Below are 17848 nucleotides of genomic sequence, written 5' to 3' on the forward strand. Positions count from 1 at the left end.
AGATAGGCTCTCCCAAAATCTTGTTCCTATTGTGGCTTATCTTTTGTGCCCAAGTTCTAAGGCGCTTCCTCTCACTCCTTTCTAATCTGCGTGTTATCTCATCCTTGAAATCCTCAAATCCCTGCCAGTTGGCACCAGTTATTTCTAAAATGGCAGATTGTTTCACAAAGTTTATTAATCGCATGATAGGCCTCCAACTGAGCCCACTTTTTAAAGCATGAATTGCTTTTTAAAGTGCAACTCTAGTCAATTTCAAGGAATTTGAGTTCAGCGTAATTATATATTCCTAGTTGACAATAAACGGTTCTACGTAACAGGGTGTTGAGCTGGGCGAGTTGGTAAAAGCGTTCTTTGAAGTCGTTACATACATAGACCATATCAATTATACATAGAACCATATAGAAATTTCTTCCCAACAAAAGTTAATATTTTGTGTGCAGTCTTCATTTTAAAGGGCAACGATTTTGATGTTGAAAGAATCTGAAATTTGTATTTTTCGTAATGTTTATCTAGACACAAGTGACAGAGAATGCGTCGCATTGCCCCGAAAAATTGCTATTCTACTGCGGAATCACCATCTAGTACATACTTTTACTATGTCGTCACCTACATACTTTTACCATGTGGCGAAACGTTGCCATGTGCTACGTTCTTAGATCGTAACTTTGGCCATATGGTACAAATCATGACGTCACGTACGGCAGCCGAGCGTAGAAAGTATTGTCTGCTATGATTGGCAGTCTGCAACGCCTGCACTACCGCGGCAGCAGCTTGTGTTTTAGCGGAGAAAAGGTTAAGTTTCCCAAAGGGCTTGTTTTGAAAATATTTGTAGGAAGTAGAAGTTCAGTAACTACACGTAAATATTGTAGAGACCAAAGAAGAGAACTAGAGTACAAAAAAAGAGAAGGAAAAGAGAAAAAAAAGTGAAAAGAAACCGGCAGATTTTTAAAAAGCCATTGAAAATAACATTTTAAAAAAATTTGTTCGGGACACGCGAAAAAAAAAGATATTTGTTTTAGAGCAATATTGACGGCGCGAGATTTCAAATTCTGAGCACAAAGTCCATGACGTCACGGAATGGTCATACCCTGGCAGATCGTCACGTGACGCAGCCGCCGGAAGCGAGAACGTGGAGCGGCAGACAGGGCAGACGAGAGTCATGTTAACGGGCGCCCCGCTGCGGCGAGACGCCGAAACACACGTGTCCCGAGCGATGAAACGTCCGCTCGTGCTTCTCGCGTTCCTCAGGCTACTGCTTCTTTTCTCGTCGGGTTTGAAAACCATGTTTCGGGTCCTCGCCGCTGCGAAAAGCTGTGTGCTGAATACCAGATTCGCCGAGAAATGATCTGTGCTACCATATCCTCGCGCTCCAAATCTGCGACCGGGCACTCATGGCTCCTTCATCGAACTGACTTTGTGAGTATAGAGGAGGCTATGTCATAACACACGTTGCACCTCAACGAGATGGTCATACTCATCAATAGTGACAGATGGCCCAGTTGGTACATGATCTCTTTTGACAAAATGCGCCGCAAGACGGCCAGAGTAAGGGAGACAACACGAAGCGCTGCTTTCAACTAAATGTTTATTAAAACAACACACTATACACCCAGTCGGGCTTCTCAAACAGGAATTTAAATTCCTTGTGTGTTAGGCGGACTGTCGGAGCACGTATGCATCTATCATCCCCCTGCAATCTAATGTTGAATGACTCGTACAGCTCTCCCGAGATTTTGCTTCTTAGCCTTCCCAGAAGGAAGAGACAATCGTGTATGCGCACTGGGCGCTTTTGTCACTGACTTTCATCTACCGACTAAATCGCGTTTCTCGCCGTCAATATTGCTCCAAAAAAATATTGTTTTCGCGTGACATTAATTTCTCGACACGCAAACAAATCCCACCCAAATGTTTTCGATCCCGGACAGAACGCTGTAACGTTCTGTTCGGGGAGGTGTGGTTGCAGTAGAGTCCGTGGCGTCAGACATTCCAACGATGCTCGGCCCCCCAGCTACCAGTTGGTATGGAGGAATCGTTTTATACGTTTTAAAATTGCTTTGCTTGCGTTTGCGGACAACAAAAGTGGTGTTTGTGCGCCGCTGTCATAAGAGAGACCACGTTTACACAAAGAAATAGGCGCTAAGCTGTTGCTATGGTGACCCTTACGACGAGCCAATGGGAAGGCGCTGTGCTGGACAACGCAGTCGACGCAAGCCTTAGGACGGCTGTATAATTGGACACACACACACACACACACGCACACACACACACCAATTTAGTCACATCCACGGCGTGAACCAGTATATACCTGTTGCAGACCGACATCAAGCTGTCTGAACACTCACGTCCAATCCTTGGTTCAGCCGGTGGCGAATCCAAGGGGGGGGGGGGGGGGGGGAGGGGGGCGGAGGCCCCCCCCCCCCCTCCCAAGCAAAGTTGACTCCCCTCCCTCCCCCCCTTCTTGGAGGGCAATATGACATGGGTGGACCCCCCTTGCACAAGAAAGAGTGGGAGAATAGTATCCTTAAAAAGTCCCCCCCCCCCCAAAAAAAAAAAAGAACAAAAAAAAGCAAAAAAAAAAAAAAACGGAGTTCTGGATCTTCCCCTGGGTTCAGCAAATGAAAAAGTATGTGTCAGTGCTGAGCGCATCGATTTTGTGACTCCCAACCCCCTCCCCAAGTTAACTAGGCAATCTTGTGCATTTTGTCTGAAAGCCGCGATACGGATTGGCGACATTTCTGTGGCCTCCTGCGGGCGTGCGCTTGTGCTGGTAATGATACACCTGCCTTCTTTGTGTCCATGCGGGTGGCCTTGGTCTAATGGCCACGCGAGATTATGGCTAAATTGACACTAATTGCCTACGGACTAGAGGAATGGTGACAAGACGCATTTTCCTTACCGACTTCCGTCGGACGGTGTAATTTCCTGACCCAGTTATCGGATGTTAGAGAGAAAGCGTGCGGCGTTTACTCCTTCAGGAACAACTTTCTCTTATCCAACGGCAAATCTCTACCATTTTTTTTTTTCTTTTTCGGATAAATTGGAAAATCTTTGAAAACACCCGCCAATAAAAAGTTCGTGAATTCAGAATAAAAAACAAACAAATTAGCTGTTTATACAGCAGGATTTTAGTCTGCCAAAACATGGCGACATTGTTACGCAATGTAGATAAGCAATTTAGCCAATGCAGCACTACTGCTAGCCTGGGGTCTTTAACGTGCACCACGCAGTAGTGATACATGACCGCACGCCGGTACGATGCTCATCCAGATTGAAACGGGCAGGGGTGGGGATTAGAGTCACTGAATAGGTTTCCAGAATACCGAACCTCCCATGCTCCGCGCCGTTGCGCTCAAATTCATCCATACCCGTGTCGCCATTTTGGGTCCTTGAATAGTACACTGTACAATAACTACACGCGCATACCGCGTCGCTGGCGTTGTCGAAATGTCTTTCAGGTAAACCTATGGCGCTGTGGATAGCCGCGCTTTAAATCATTTGCGACATCACTTACAATGCAGTCTAGCTGCACTCGTGTAATCATTACTCATGGTTCACGTTAAAGGGGTAGGGAAACGAAATTTCAGCGATCATTTTCTAGCTTTAATGTGTTGCCTGTTGCACCCTAACCTCAAAAACACCAGTCTTTCGTTGAAAAGCACTAGAAAACTAATTTTAAAGCTAAATAAACGATCTTCAATGTGCACCTGGTGGATGCATGCGGAGCCTATTTGGGAGGTAGTCTAGCAACGTTGTGGAATGTGCTACGTAGTCGTGACGTAGCAGATTCCTTCGGAGCAGCGCCGCTCTTTGGCATTTCAACGTTTTCCTTCTTAGCTTTCCTCCTCAACTCACAAGTCGCGCATTGTACCAAGCGGTCCAAGAAGACGGAACGGAAAGACTCCCCTCTTTCTCGCACCCTCGTTCGTGCAACCGGAAACAACCATTCTCCCCCTAGAAGATTAGCCCGGCGCTCAAAACTCGAACAAAAGTTGCTTTCCCCACCTCGTTCTGCACTAAGCTGACAGTGTTGTGGAAGCTACGTGCTCCTTGGGCCAGCCACACGCTCGTCACCCCACGGGTACTTCGAACGGGCAAAGCTCATAATCACGCCAGCCTTGCTACGTCACGAACGCTTCTTTTCGAATCTTTTCTTTTCTGTTTTTGTTTGCGCCGGATATCCCATGACGCATGGCGCTCTCCGTTCGCTTCTCTTCGAGCGCTTGCTCGAGTGCACCGTTTGGAACGAAAAACAGCCAATCGTTCAAAATATAAACGTTCGATTATCATTTACGGTTAGGTTATTATCCGTCATGCTTGACTCATTTACGAACGAACTTTGAATATTTCAATTTTTGTTTCCGTACCCCTTTAAAGACCCCCAGGTTAGTAGTCATAGCTCACTGGTAAAATCTCATTCTGAGATGAGTCGCCTATCACTGTCTAAATATGGCGAACTTCATCGCTCATAGCTCAGCCGCTTATTTCTTCACCCCATTACCCCATTAAGCCGTTGGCTTTTTTTTTTTTTTTTTACGCGTTTTGATCATTTGAACGAGGGTCGTATAAATGCAGAAGCATTTCATTGATTTATTTACAACACCATACAAGATGTTCAGGAGTAGGGATGAACAGGATAGATTGAAACATAGTATAAAGTCCTTGTGATAGCTTGAACACTGCTGTGCTGGCCAAATTAAGTTTGCAGCGAAGTTCAGCAATGATTTCCCCATGACGATGTTCAAGGCAGTTGGCCGTCGACGCTATCTCGGTAAATGGTTATGGCAGACAAATGGAACTGACGGTGAGTTACGAGAATGGCTTTATATGAAATCCATGACTGTCTAAACCGCAAACACCAAAGATGTTTGTGTCATCGTTCATTCCACCTGAGCAGCAAGATGCATCTTATCCACTCGGGGCATCAAGTGACATACCCAGGTAATACCGCGCAGTCAAGGCTTCATTCATAATTTTTGTACCACAAAAAAAATAAAAAAAAACTCAATTGACAATACCAATGATACCAAATGAAAAATGACAATGACAAATGACATACAAGACTTTTCTTAAATTGCGTTGAGTCACCCGGACATTTGTGCTTCGAATTTTGCATGCAAAGCTACTCCTTGAATTTTATTTATATTTTTTTTTGTTACGCTTCGTTATAATCGAGGCAGAATAAAAAACACTGCAATATAATACTTATTCACAAGCAGCCGTTTTCAAGCATCGTTCGTGCCGGACCTCGTTCAATCGAAGCAGCCTAATCGGCTGCGAGGCGTCGAGCAATACGCGGAGAAGACAAATGCACTAACCTCGCAGATCTTGCTTCCTGTTGTGGGCTTGAAATTCTTTAGTTTTAGAATAGCAAGCCAGGCACTCCTCCACTTCAAATTGAGGCTCATTCACACTGCCCCATGCTCTTATAGACCTTTCCAAAAAGGAGCATGTGGCCGGTGTCATTTTGAGTGTTCGTGCGTATGGCGCGTGCTTTGCTCGCTTTCCGAAGCAACGAACACGCACGTGCTGGGCTGTGAAGATCGCACGCTGGACTGTGATTTTGTAAACATTGGAAAGGTCTATACGCTAAGTTACGTTACGTATAAGTCACCGCAACTTTCGTGTCTCGAATGTCCCTTCCTTAATATGAAGCACAGAGGCCCCGGTGACTTCAACGTAATATTTCGTAACGAAACTTAACGTAAGAAAATGGGGCAGTGTGAACCAGGGGGGCTATGTTGCGCTTTTTGCGCAACATAGCCCCCCTGGAGGGAGAGGGAAGTGACGTCAACGACACAGCAAACGCAGATTGGATGTTGATTTCGTTTTCTTCTGTCAACATCCAACCTGCATTTGCTGTGTCGTTGACGTCACTTCCCTCTTCCAAGTCTCCTGGGAGTGCAAAAAGCGCAACATAGCACCCCTGCCTTCAGCGTTCTTGCCTGACGGGAAGCGGAAAGTCTTTCGCCGTTCTCCAACCTGCTTCGGCACCCGAAGGCACAGCAAAGCAGGCATATGGGAGTCGCAAAATCTTAAGATGTGATTCCATGAAAATACGTGGTTAACCTCAACGCTGAGTGGCTAAGAAGAGACCCGGAGCATTGCGCCTGAAGCTGGCTGGATCCAATATGGCGGCTCATGGCGGCGATTAGAAAGAAATGATAATGATAGTGACGGCAAGCGTGACGTACTGCTGCCGTCCAGTGATGCCGCATAAAATCGAAACATAAACGGCTAGAGTGGGACTGTTGTCGGCAAAGCATTGAGAGAATGGGAATGCGGTTTTATCCGATAAACTCCAAATTTCAATGTTCCAATGTAAAAAAAAAAAAAAAAGAAAAACAAAGAATGCTAATATACAATTAAGTTTGGTCGAAGCACACGCTCAATAGCAAAGTATTTGTCAATAGCCGTAAGAAAATGTCACCTCAGTTTTCTCTCAAATCTCGAATCATTGACCAACAAGTCATTGTTTGTATACCTCTGGGTCAGGATAAAAACCACTGCTCCGGTTTCTAGTTTGGACCATATGTGCTTCTTAGAGGAAGGACGGGTTGTGTTTTTGTCACAGTGTAATCTATAAACCATAGACATTTCATAGAAGGGGGAAAGGGGAGGGGGGGGGGCGGTAGCTTGAAACTTCTATATTAATTTACCACTCCACCACACAAAGCCTGGCACATCGACGACGGAGCCATAGAGCGCGCGGCCGCAGGAAAAAGGAGAGGGGGAGCGCGCCGAACGGTGACCAATATGGTAGCGCAGAGCAGAAAAGGCAGACCTAGACAGCGAGCGCTTGGGTCATGAGCGGCCGCTCCCCGAACCACGCTTGTTTTTGTGTTTTCGTCACCGTCGTTTTCGCACTCCGGGAGAAACGGGCGCGGCGATTCGAAAGGGCGCAGGGAGAAACGGGAAAGGGTGGACGTTGAGTTTCTTCCTCCACGATAGCGACAAGAAAAGAGAGAGAGAAAAAAAAAAGATTGTTTCTGCGTTTGGCCGCTCGCTCTTTTGTGGCGCTAGCAGGCAAGGTTCTCTCCGCTCCCCTTTCTCCGCCCCTCCTTTCCCATTTACGGCGGCCGTCTTTTCACGCGACGCGCCAGGCTTTCTCCGTGTAGAGGAGGCTATGACCACACGCAGCCGCGGGGTAGCGCGTGATTGAAAAGGATGGGATCAAAAGCGAGCTTCCCAGCTGATGGAGATTAGGAGTTTAGTAATCTTAAGATATCAACGTTTATTGAAGTAACACTTGTTTGGAAGTTTTGTCAGTGGACAGATCAGTATTGCCAATGGCAAGGGCGCCGCTGCCAAATCCAATTGAAGAAATATTATTCAATACGAGCGCATTCTTTTAAATCCGGCTCACATTTACACCCGGATATCGTTTATTATTAGTTTTGAAGAATAGGAAATACTGCAACTTGAAGCTCCGAGTTTGGGAGAGTTGGGAATCTAACAAATATAAACTCCGATCAACTGCGTCTTTGCGGCAAAAAATAAACTCCGAGAAACACGCCCCCATAGCTATAAGATTTTTTTAGGGTATCAACGGCGTTCAAATCAGGGGCGACTTTACTCTGCGAAAGTCATTAGTCCGTAAAAAATAACTCCCACTAATAACTGCATTGATATTTCTCTTACAGTAATGTTGTTACCGTGGTGTTAGCATCGTTATTGTTGCTGCGTTTTGCATAATTATTCTGAACATTGTTGTTGCTGGCATTTCCATTGTAGTTGTTCGTAAAGCTATTCTGAGTTGTGCTGTCGTTCTCAAGATCTTGTCTTGTACTAGCAACACTATTCTTAGCAGGGTTGTCGCCGTCGTAGTAACTGAAAGCATGGCTTTCGCTAGCAATGTTATGGGAGTTGCTGTTTGGATAGCTATTCTGAGTGTTGCTTTTGTTGGCATTTCTATTGTAGTTGGTGTTTGTAATAATATTCGGAGTTCTGCTGTCGTTCTCAAGAGCGTGTTTCGTGATGGCAGCACTATTCTTAGCAGGGTTGTCGCCGTCGTAGTAACTGAAAGCATGGCTTTCGCTAGCATTGTTATTGGAGTTGCTGTTTGCATAGCTATTCTGAGTTTTGCTTTTGTTGGCATTTCTATTGTAGTTGGTGTTTGCCATAATATTCGGAGTTATGCTGTCGTTCTCAAGAGCTTGTCTTGTGATGGCAGCACTATTCTTCGTAGGGCTATCGCCATCGTAGGATTCGAAAGCGTTTCTTTCGCTAGCGTTGTTATTGTAGCTGCTCATTGCATAGCTATTCTGAGTATTGCTGTTGATATCATTCTTATCGTAGCTGCTGTTTGCGAAGCTATTCTGAGTAGTGCTGTTCCTATGGAGGGCGTGTCTTAGGGTATTTTTAGCATAATTGTCGTCGTCGTAGTCGATGAAGGCATAGCTTTTGCTTGCATAGCTGCTTGTAGGACGACTCTTGGTACGATCGCTGTCGGTTTGATGACTGTTGGCGCTGTTGAGGTGGCTGCTACTAGCGCCGTCCGCCAGTTCGGTGGAGTGCGTTGGTCCCGGCTGCCGCCCAGGCTGAGGCGGCAGGGGAGGCATCTGGTGCGGGGGCAGAGGCAGTGGCGGCTGTAGAGGCGGCGCAGTTGGTGACCACGCCGTTGAGGGCGTTGGTGTCGCACTGGCCGAGATCGTCTGGGACTGGTAGGCTGCAAGAAGTGAAGGACCCACTTACGGCCGTTCTGTGCTCCGCGTCTGTGCTCACCGAGAAACAGCGTGGTGGCATATCCGCTGGTCAGAACAGCCGTGACGCTGACGACAGCGCAGAGTTTCCGGCGTGCTGTCTTCTCGCTCTCGGCAAGCAGACTGTCACTGAGACGGGGGTCCGCGGCACTTGACCGAGGCGTCAATGCCATGCTTCCGATGCTTCTTCCAGGTTCGCACGCGCCCTTGCGTTCGCTGTTGCGCACCTCGTCAACGAGCAGCGCGGATCAACTCGCTGGAATCGGGAAGGGATGCCGAGATTAGAACGGAAAGCTGGCGCAACAGCCGGCCCATTAGATGTTCACGTGCGCCCAAGCGTTTTCTTTTTCTGTGTTGACATTTTTATGTTTCGACGTTTAGACCATTTCAGAAATCTGTGGCGCCGTTTCTCGATGCACGTGCCGCATTCGGTGTATGGCACCTGAAAGGATATCTTTTACAAAGTTGGCTGGAGGGGGAGGTGTGATCCTGGTGGGCTCATCACACACATCTACTTCCTCTTCAGGCAATTTAGAGTGTCTCATACAAACGCGCTAATGGCGAATTCGCGTGGTCATTTCCCGGCAAAATATTTTGCCATATCTCCACCAAGGGCGTTCGCGTGGTCAAAGGCTGGCGAGTGCGCGCCGTTCGGGTGGCAGTTCTCAGGCGTGTGCTGGCAATTTACCGGCACAATTTTTGCCCGAGCTCCAAGAGGTCGGGCAGCTTGTCTGCCAGACTGTATCCGGTATCGTCATATCCGAATCGGGAAAGGGAACCAAACGAAACAATGGTCGCCGAGAGCGTGTTCTAGAAAACGAAGCCACTGAGCCAGACACCCCTCTGTGGTCCGAGAAAGACAGCAAAAACAACGGAGATAAAGATAAAATATTTTAAAGGAAGCTTCCGCAAGATCAGTTTCCTATGGGACACAGCGTGTTATTGCACCGCTGTAAAAAATGTATTGATAGTGCTGCAGCTCGACACTTGAACGCGCATTACTATTTTAGAGGGCTGGGTCAAATCAAAATGCTGAGGATTCCAGCAAAAAGGTAATAACAAGAAAATGGAATATAAAATGGCGACGCTGGTGAGCCTTCCAGTATCCTTGTAAGATGGCAACAGTTCCTCGAGAATCTAAACAAAATATATTACAATTTATTTACCCACATCTCAGAGTCCAAATATATGTTGCTGATGCCTAGAGCGTGCCTATTGTATCATAAAATAATCGTGGAAGAAGTTAACGAAGTTCACGAGCGACCCAGGCAGACGAAAACGCCAGTTGCAGGCGCTTTGTGTTCGGGTGGGGAGGGTCACGTGGTGCGCCGCTGGCGCGGTTTTCGTTGCCTGTGCCGCCGGCGTGAGCTCGCCGGCGATTGACCACCCGAATTCGCCATAAGACAATTGCAAGCATGGCGCCTCCTGGCGCCTCACTGGTGCCCCATGCGTTCAAGCATGTGCAGCGTGCGCGCGAACGTAGGAACGTAGCTGCACTCGTGTAGTAATTACTCTAAGCTTCACGTTAAAACCCGAGGTTAGCAGTCACACCTCGCTGGTCAAATACCTAATTATGAGATGAGCCATCTATCACTGTATAACTATACAGAAATACAAATAATTCACTCTACGAGGGTGGTGTGCGCCGTGTTCCAATTGCAGTGGCAAACTTTACCCTCGTTCCGTCACTGGTGACCTTCGCGACGTCACTCGTGACGCTTGAGACGTCACATGTAACCCTCATGATGCCACTAGCGACCCTCGTGACGTCATTCGTGGCCCTCGTAACGTCACTGGTGACCCTCCTGACGTCATTCGTGGCCCTCGTGGCGTCACGCGGTTACGCCGACGCCGCTCAACTCGGAGCTGCGCTCTAAAAAAACAACAACCGCATCTACACGTGGTGAATGATGTTGATTGGGGCGAAGCTCTGGCGGTGCTTGTCTGCGTAGACGGTGAGCCGCAGCATGCCGAGCCTCTCGTTCGTTTTCATCCATGTCACGCTGCGGTCAAATGCTCAAATGCGTATATGACATCGTTGCATACCACACATTCTCTTTCTGACATGGATGAAAACGAACGAAAGGCTCGGCATGCTGCGGCTCAGCGTCTACGCAGACAAGCACCACCAGAGCTAGCTTCGCCCCAATCAACATCATTCACCACGTGGAGATGCGGTTGTTGTTTTTTTGCCCTACACGAGCACGGGAGCACGTGCTCACGTGCTCGTGACCCGACGGTACCGACGGCGGACGGACATACGGGCTGTGTTCCAAATCTTACCCAAATGAATCACTCCGGCGGGTCGTGTCACGTGACATCACAAATTGAAGAACGCTGGACGCGGGTAGGTTTTGGAACGCCAAGGTACAAAACTCTTACCCTGGAGTAAGATCGAGTAAATTCTGGAACACAGCCACGGACATGGCTAGCCCCTAAAAAAAAAAAAAAAAAATGGTGGTATGGCGGCTGCTTACGGAACTTGGCCGGGTCTCATACTCCTGATGAGATCAGTTGATTTTCATCTCAGTCACCTCCTGCCTCCATGCCGTGGCACTATCGTCGCTCCCATCAACCTTCAGCACCCCGCACTGGCACGTGCGCGTCGAGCTTCACCGCGTCGCATCGGCGTGTTAGGAGAACAAGGCTTACGCGGGGGAACACCCCTGGTTGAGCGCGATGACCTCGGAAATAAGGTTCGCTACGTATTACATGCCGAAGTTTTTTATTCTTGATTCGAGGTCCACTTTCCATTCTATAGAGAGTGGTGCCGAGAAAGAAAACAACGAGAAACGCGGAACTACATTTGAGTAAGTAGTGAAGGTAGTTCCCTCGCAGCTGTCGATCGAAAGAGCCCCGCGGACTTCAACTCAACCCTTGCTTCAATGCCGCTAATACCCCTGTTACACGGGCACACTTAACCGCGGTTAACTCAGCTTAACTGCTGTTACACGGCACCACTGATACCGCACTATACTCTCTGGCAGCTATTCCATAAGAAGTGAAGAGGGCGCGTGCACTGCTTCGATGGATGATCAAGATGCTCAAGCGCATGTTCGCCCATAGGTTTGACTGCATAGCCGCAGAATGTTGTCAGCAAATATTGTGCGCTAACTGTGGCTTAGCGTAACTGCAGTTAAGTGTGCCCGTACGGGCACACTTAACCGCGGTTAACTCAGCTTAACTGCTGTTACACGGCACCGCTGATACCGCACTATACTCTCTGACAGCTATTCCATAAGAAGTGAAGAGCGCGCGTGCACTGCTTCGATGGATGATCAAGATGCTCAAGCGCACGTTCGCCCATAGCTTTGACTGCATAGCCGCAGAATGTTGTCAGCAAATATTGTGCGCTAACTGTGGCTTAGCGTAACTGCAGTTACGTGTGCCCGTGTAACAAGGGTATAACTCTTTTAGAATTAAGTGTGTGACTTTTAACGCTCAACTTTAATCTTTGTTGATATTAGGGGGAGGGATTCGCAGTACATGATATTAGCTAGATGTTTTAGTTTTGTAGGTTCATAAATCTTGGTGGCACATACTTTCAATAATCGACGTTTTAGAGAATAATGCTAGGAATTTTTTTTTTCTTTTTCTGTTTCAAAATTTTACAAATACGGTGTGGGAGAGACACTTTATCTCAAATGAAGTATCTTGCTATGATTAATTTTTTTGCAGCCAGTTTTGTCTTTATCTCCGTTATAAACAGACTTTGACTTGAGCTCTATTTTTTAAAAAGAAATGCGTGTGTCACGTTGTACTTTTTTATGATTATTTAAAAGCATTATAAAGGTGATAAGTAACATACTCCAATATCAAAGATGAACACCCAATCATTAGCAAGGTTTGCCTCATTTAGTGATGCAATCATTTAATTTTTAAGTCATGTTGCTAACACATGCTCGGGTTGGCTCCAAAAGGCTCCCAAAACTAACATCATATGCCTGCTAAAAGATGCCACTTCGTGATTTCAGAGCGGCTTTGTATTCTTCTCTCAGCTCAATGATGAGATATGATTCCGTGTTTTTGGAGTGCATTTTTCCTGAGATCCAGGACGTGTTTATCGGGGTGTATTTTTCACCGACGGAGTTTATCGGATTTATTTCTGTTGGATCCCCGATTCTCCGAAATTCCGAACTTAATTTTTTCGTTTTCCTAATTTTTCAAAATTAAAATAAATAATATTCAGATTCAAACGTACACTGAGCCTAGAGGAAACTCACCTGTATGGAATTATATTTCTTCTCATGCAATTTGGTGTTGAGGTCCTTTCCATTCGCATTACTAACTGTCCCGCGACAGATCTCGAAAAGAACTGTGAATACTTTAAAGGGCAACTCCGGCCAAAACTCAAAATGAAATAAATTACTGGTATCGCTGTAATGACACAAAATACGACCCCAGCCAAAATATTACGTCCGGGGGACGCCGCATTCTCAACTAATGCCGATAATAAAAATGCGACCGGCCGCGAGCCGCTGCTCCTTCGCGGGCGGCCACCGGGTTGCCGATCGCTAAAGCAACATTGGGCCGTGACTTCAGTATCGTTCTCTTTTTTTTCCTCCGGTCCGGGCGTAGCGCGGAGTGCGCTTCTTTGAGGCGCTACCACCGCTACTTCGGCTTGTGATTGGCGTGTTTAGCCGTTGCTTTCATCTGTAGCCCGTGTAGCTTCGGTGTAGCCGTTTGTTTATTTGCTTGTGAGGACTCCAAGACTCGTTTTAGCGAGCAACTCGGTACGCCAAAGACTGCCCAGCTGTTCCTCGAAAGATGCCGAGTACCACTTGCAGCGCTGTGGCCTGCTCGCACAACCCGCTGCGCAACCCGGAGGTGCTTTTTCACAAGTTTCCAACGGACCGGAAATTGGAGAAGGTGTGGGTGAACGCTGTTCGACGAGTGGACTTTGGACTTGGGCTTTTACGCGCCCGAGGAGAAAAAAACGAAAAAACAGACGTGTACAGCCCCGCACATGTGTGTTCGGGCGCCGCGGCCCACGCCGGAGAGCCTAAAAGCTTCGTGTCTGGGACTGACCCGCAGCGGGAAAGCGAGAGGGCCCCGAGTACTGTATACGTCACTGGCAGCGCGGCGTAGAGGAATGCTGCTCCGTCCACGGAGCCCCGATGACAATTTAGGCCTAGCGACGAGTACGGAAGACCGTACGCACGGCGACAGCCACCGAGTACGGCACCGAGCGAGTTCACTCGTTTTCCAGTCGCTAGCTTCTGGGTATACAAGCGACGAGTACGGCATAGCGCACTCACGGCGGCGGCCAACGAGTACGGCACCGAACGAGTTCACGGGTTTTCCAGTCGCTAGCTTTTGAAAATACGCACTAACTCTTGCTACATGTGCTGGATAAATACCACCTATACAGAATTAAAATAAAATCAGCTTACCTCCTATCTTTAGACTGCTAGCGCAACAAAGTTAAGCGCCGCTCGGCCTGCGTACTCGTTGAACGAGAACGATCATGACGTCACGTTCACATTGCGGCTGATTTCCAGTGTTGCCGGGGCCTCGAGCGGCTAGTTTCGGTTTTGTTGGCCGCGCCCCAAACAAAACTTTGAGGCGTCATATCTTTAAAACTACGCACAATAACGAGAAAAAAATTACACCGTGCAATTCAGGGACGCTGACTGCGCTAAAAACTGTCATAATCCCAAAATTGAAAGTATGGACCGGAGTTGCCCTTTAAAATCCCAAAACGCCCGGGTCTACAAAGCTCTTCCCATCCAAATATTTCACCACTCCGCGGCCATGTGGGGTCAAGTGACGGAAGGAGTGTTATAAAAGCTTCAACAATTGCGCCCCCTTTTTGTGTGAAATCGGCGGTTTTTTCGAGGAGGGTTGCGAACCTTGGAAGGGGGTGGCGAATTCAGTCGCATGGCGACAGGGGCACCACGTTTTCAGGGTTACAGAACCCTCCCTGCGTCTTGTGAATATGTGAGCCAGATAAGCTCACATAATAGCTCTCCAAAGTTTCTTTTATACCTTCGCATTTATTACAAAGAAAGCTCAATTGGGACAAAGTATCGTATGAACTCAACACGACGACTCATATTTACAAAAAAAAAAAAAAAAAACATTTTGTACAGTAAACAGGGAGAAAAAAACTCGCTAAGGAAACAGGTAACACACGCGGGTCTCAGGCTCATCCTCCTAATGCTTCTGAAAATTCTCGTACAACGTCTGCACCAGGATGTTGGAAGGGCCACAGTAGCCCCGGTAGTCATCGCTCGTCACGTCCCAGATCATGACTCCAGCGAGGGAGCGATTCCGCACGTAGTCCGCCTTCAGGGTCAGGCTCTGCTCGTCTTCGAAGGTCAGCCACTGGTCCCCGGAATAAGCGTAAGCGCATCCAGCCCGCGGGTCCCAGACCCGAGTCCAGTTTCCTGACTGCAGTTGACGACAGAGCTCAAAGTAGGCCAGGGCACCGGGGTTCTTGGTAATGGGACCCGGCAGACCGCGGCTCATACCGGCCAGCAGGACCGAGCCGGGTCTGTGGTCGGAACCATCGTCAAGCGTGTAAGCGATGCTCTCGAAAGACACACTGGGGATCAGCTTGTGTACGGGGACGCCGCTCGAGATGGCTCGCTCGACGGCGGAGTCGAAGGTCTGGTTGCCCGGGCCTCGCAGAGGACTCGAGAACTCCGCGAAGACCTGACTGCGGAAGCCGTGGGCCACCACGACCGCGTAGTCGACGTACGAGCAGATCTTTCCTCCGAGGAGAGGCTTGTCGAACAGGTCCGTCTCTGGCTCGAACACCAGGACGAGGGTGAGTCCGTGCCGCTCGAAGTGCACCCAGAGTTTCTGCAAGAGGATGACGATGCCACGACGGTTGTCGTCAGTGCTGCCCGTGAACATGTGGTGGATGACCAGTCCGTCGAAGCCGTTGCCCAGCGTCCAGCGTAACACGGCGCTGCAGAACTGCACCGTGCTGTGCATGGTTTCGGCCGCGTATCGGAACAGGTTGTTGCTCGTTTCGTGATCGCCTACGGAGACGAGGATGCGCAGCGCAGGCCGGACCTTCTTGAGTCGAACCATGTCGCGGTAGAGGTTCGGATGCGTGACCTTGTGCGTGTAGTCGTAATGGAGCATGTCTTCGGTCCAGTCCGCGGCGCCCGACAGTGGGAACACCACATGCGAGCACCACGGAGAGGGCACCTAAGAAGGAAATCGTAGACGAAAGCCATTTTAACGCGAGGTCCGTAGTAATTTGGCTTATTTCTCACGACCGATCCCTGGCCAATCCCTCTTTGGACACCTGCCTACAACTTAACCTAACCTAAGACTAACCTAATTTTCACACACGAAATAGTGTCATCATCATCATCATAATCGTAATCTCATTCGAGGAACTTGACAGTTCCTCGAATAGACTAGCATATATACGCTGCACTGTTGTCAGACCCAGTCTCCGCACGGATCGCTGAGAAGAGTTTTCGTGCGCAAGCTCCGGGCTTTAGGAAAATAACGAAAGTAATCGCAAATCAGATACACCGTAACTCAACCTAAGGAGATACTCTCGAACATAATGCTAAATTGTGATATGTGCACCCTAAATTAAAGATTGTTATTATCAAGTTTAAGCAAGGATGCAGGTGAGCTTGTTTGAGGTAGACATTTTGACATGGGGAGCCAGATCCCAAAGACAAACATCCGAAATTATGAACTGCACGTGAGCATGGCCGTCGTACTCACTAATCATCCTCGAGGGTGCCTAGAATCCCCGTACCTGATCGGGACTGTACCGCATGGGCGGCTCCCGGTTGTAGCTGGACACGTTGATCATGCACACGACGAGCGGCCTGTCGGGCCCGGCACTCTGCTGCGAGGCGGCGCTACCCGGCGGGCGCATGTCTTGCAGCACGAAGGGCTTCTCCCGCTTGAGCGTGGTGAGCAGGATGCCCGGCAGCACGAAGATGAAGACCACGAAGAAGATGAGACAGGCGCTGCCAGTGTGCACCAGGGCGCTGTTGATGAACGGGTCGCCCAGGCCGACGGCCGCCTGGCTGCCCCGCACCCCGACCAGCGTCGTCTCTTCGTTTTCCATGCGGGTTCCCTAGGCCTCTGCCATACCTCCACTGCCTCCACTGCGGCGTTGCACCGCTTTCTTTGTCTTCTACCATCGGGAGACAGTTCCGGCTAGATCTGGCACGCCCGGCTGGCACGGACACGGAGGAAACGGGTCTGGCTGAAGCCCCTCGATGTGTTTGCGCTCGTCTTGCACCAATGCACGAGGCCCGTGTCTCGAGTGGTCCTTGGTATACCAGCAAATGGCGGCGCGGCACTGAATGAGCCCCACCCCTGCCCGTTTCGATCTGGATGAGCATCGTACCGGCGTGCGGTCGTGTATCACTACTGCGTGGTGCACGTTAAAGACCCCAGGCTAGCGGTTGTACTGCACTGGCTAAATTGCTCATCTACAGCGTGTGACTCGTCGCACTTTTAATGGCTGACCAACTACACGCTGTATAAGCATCCCCACAACCCAATTATTATTAATGGCGGTGGAGCACCCGGTTCGTGGCACGTGTCTAGCGCGTTTCCAGAACCAGCTGGCCGCTATTACCTAGGGTGCCTCAATGTCCTTCTGTTTAGGGTGATGCCATCGTTTGTAGTACCCGATGCCGACAGCACGCGCTCACGGGTAAAATACAAAGAAATTGCAGGAAACAAAATGTCGCCGTAGCACAGTCAGCGCCACGAGCGCGTGCAGGGACACGCTCTTTCACGCGCTTCAGAACAAAAAATAAAAATAACGTTCGAAACAAAATGGCCAGATGTCATCACCCCAAGCAAAGCGCACATGAAGGCACCCTACTATTACCGCTCATTCACACTGGAAGCGGATCCGCGTGCAATTGTACTGGATCTTTATACAACCGCGTTCGCAACCGCTTTGCGAACGCGGATCCGCTTCCAGTGTGAATGAGTGGTTAGAGACGACCTGAGCAGCAGTTGACATGAAACAAGTGAGGTTAGTCGTGGTTGAGCGACCCGCCATAAAACCATGTTGGCTAGGGATGAGATAACGTTTTAGCTTAAACGACAATATTTTGTGCAAAGCTGTTTTGAAGAGTTTTGAAAATGTACAAAGAAGAGATATAGGCCGGGAAACACTTCAGTTTTTACGCAGTTGTTAAAAATGT

The 17848-nt window shown here is 48.7% G+C and overlaps 2 protein-coding genes across 2 annotated transcripts; both read right to left on the reverse strand.

The window, feature by feature from the left end:
- Positions 1-7634: 7634 nt before the first annotated feature.
- On the reverse strand, positions 7635-8872 carry LOC120849808 (uncharacterized protein DDB_G0287625-like). The gene is made up of 2 exons (XM_040222045.1): positions 8722-8872; positions 7635-8665 (listed from the first exon to the last, which is right to left on the reverse strand). The coding sequence occupies exons 1-2, from the start codon at positions 8870-8872 to the stop codon at positions 7635-7637; spliced, it is 1182 nt and encodes a 393-aa protein (XP_040077979.1).
- Positions 8873-14855: 5983 nt separating this feature from the next.
- Positions 14856-16995, reverse strand: LOC115311432 (endochitinase-like). Its single transcript, XM_040222046.3, has 2 exons — positions 16432-16995; positions 14856-15860 (listed from the first exon to the last, which is right to left on the reverse strand). Exons 1-2 carry the CDS (start codon positions 16747-16749, stop codon positions 14856-14858), a joined length of 1323 nt encoding a protein of 440 aa, XP_040077980.1. The 5' UTR covers positions 16750-16995.
- Positions 16996-17848: the final 853 nt, after the last annotated feature.

Source organism: Ixodes scapularis, unplaced genomic scaffold (assembly GCF_016920785.2).
Source record: "Ixodes scapularis isolate PalLabHiFi unplaced genomic scaffold, ASM1692078v2 PGA_scaffold11__112_contigs__length_91849675, whole genome shotgun sequence".
Taxonomy (NCBI): domain Eukaryota; kingdom Metazoa; phylum Arthropoda; class Arachnida; order Ixodida; family Ixodidae; genus Ixodes; species Ixodes scapularis.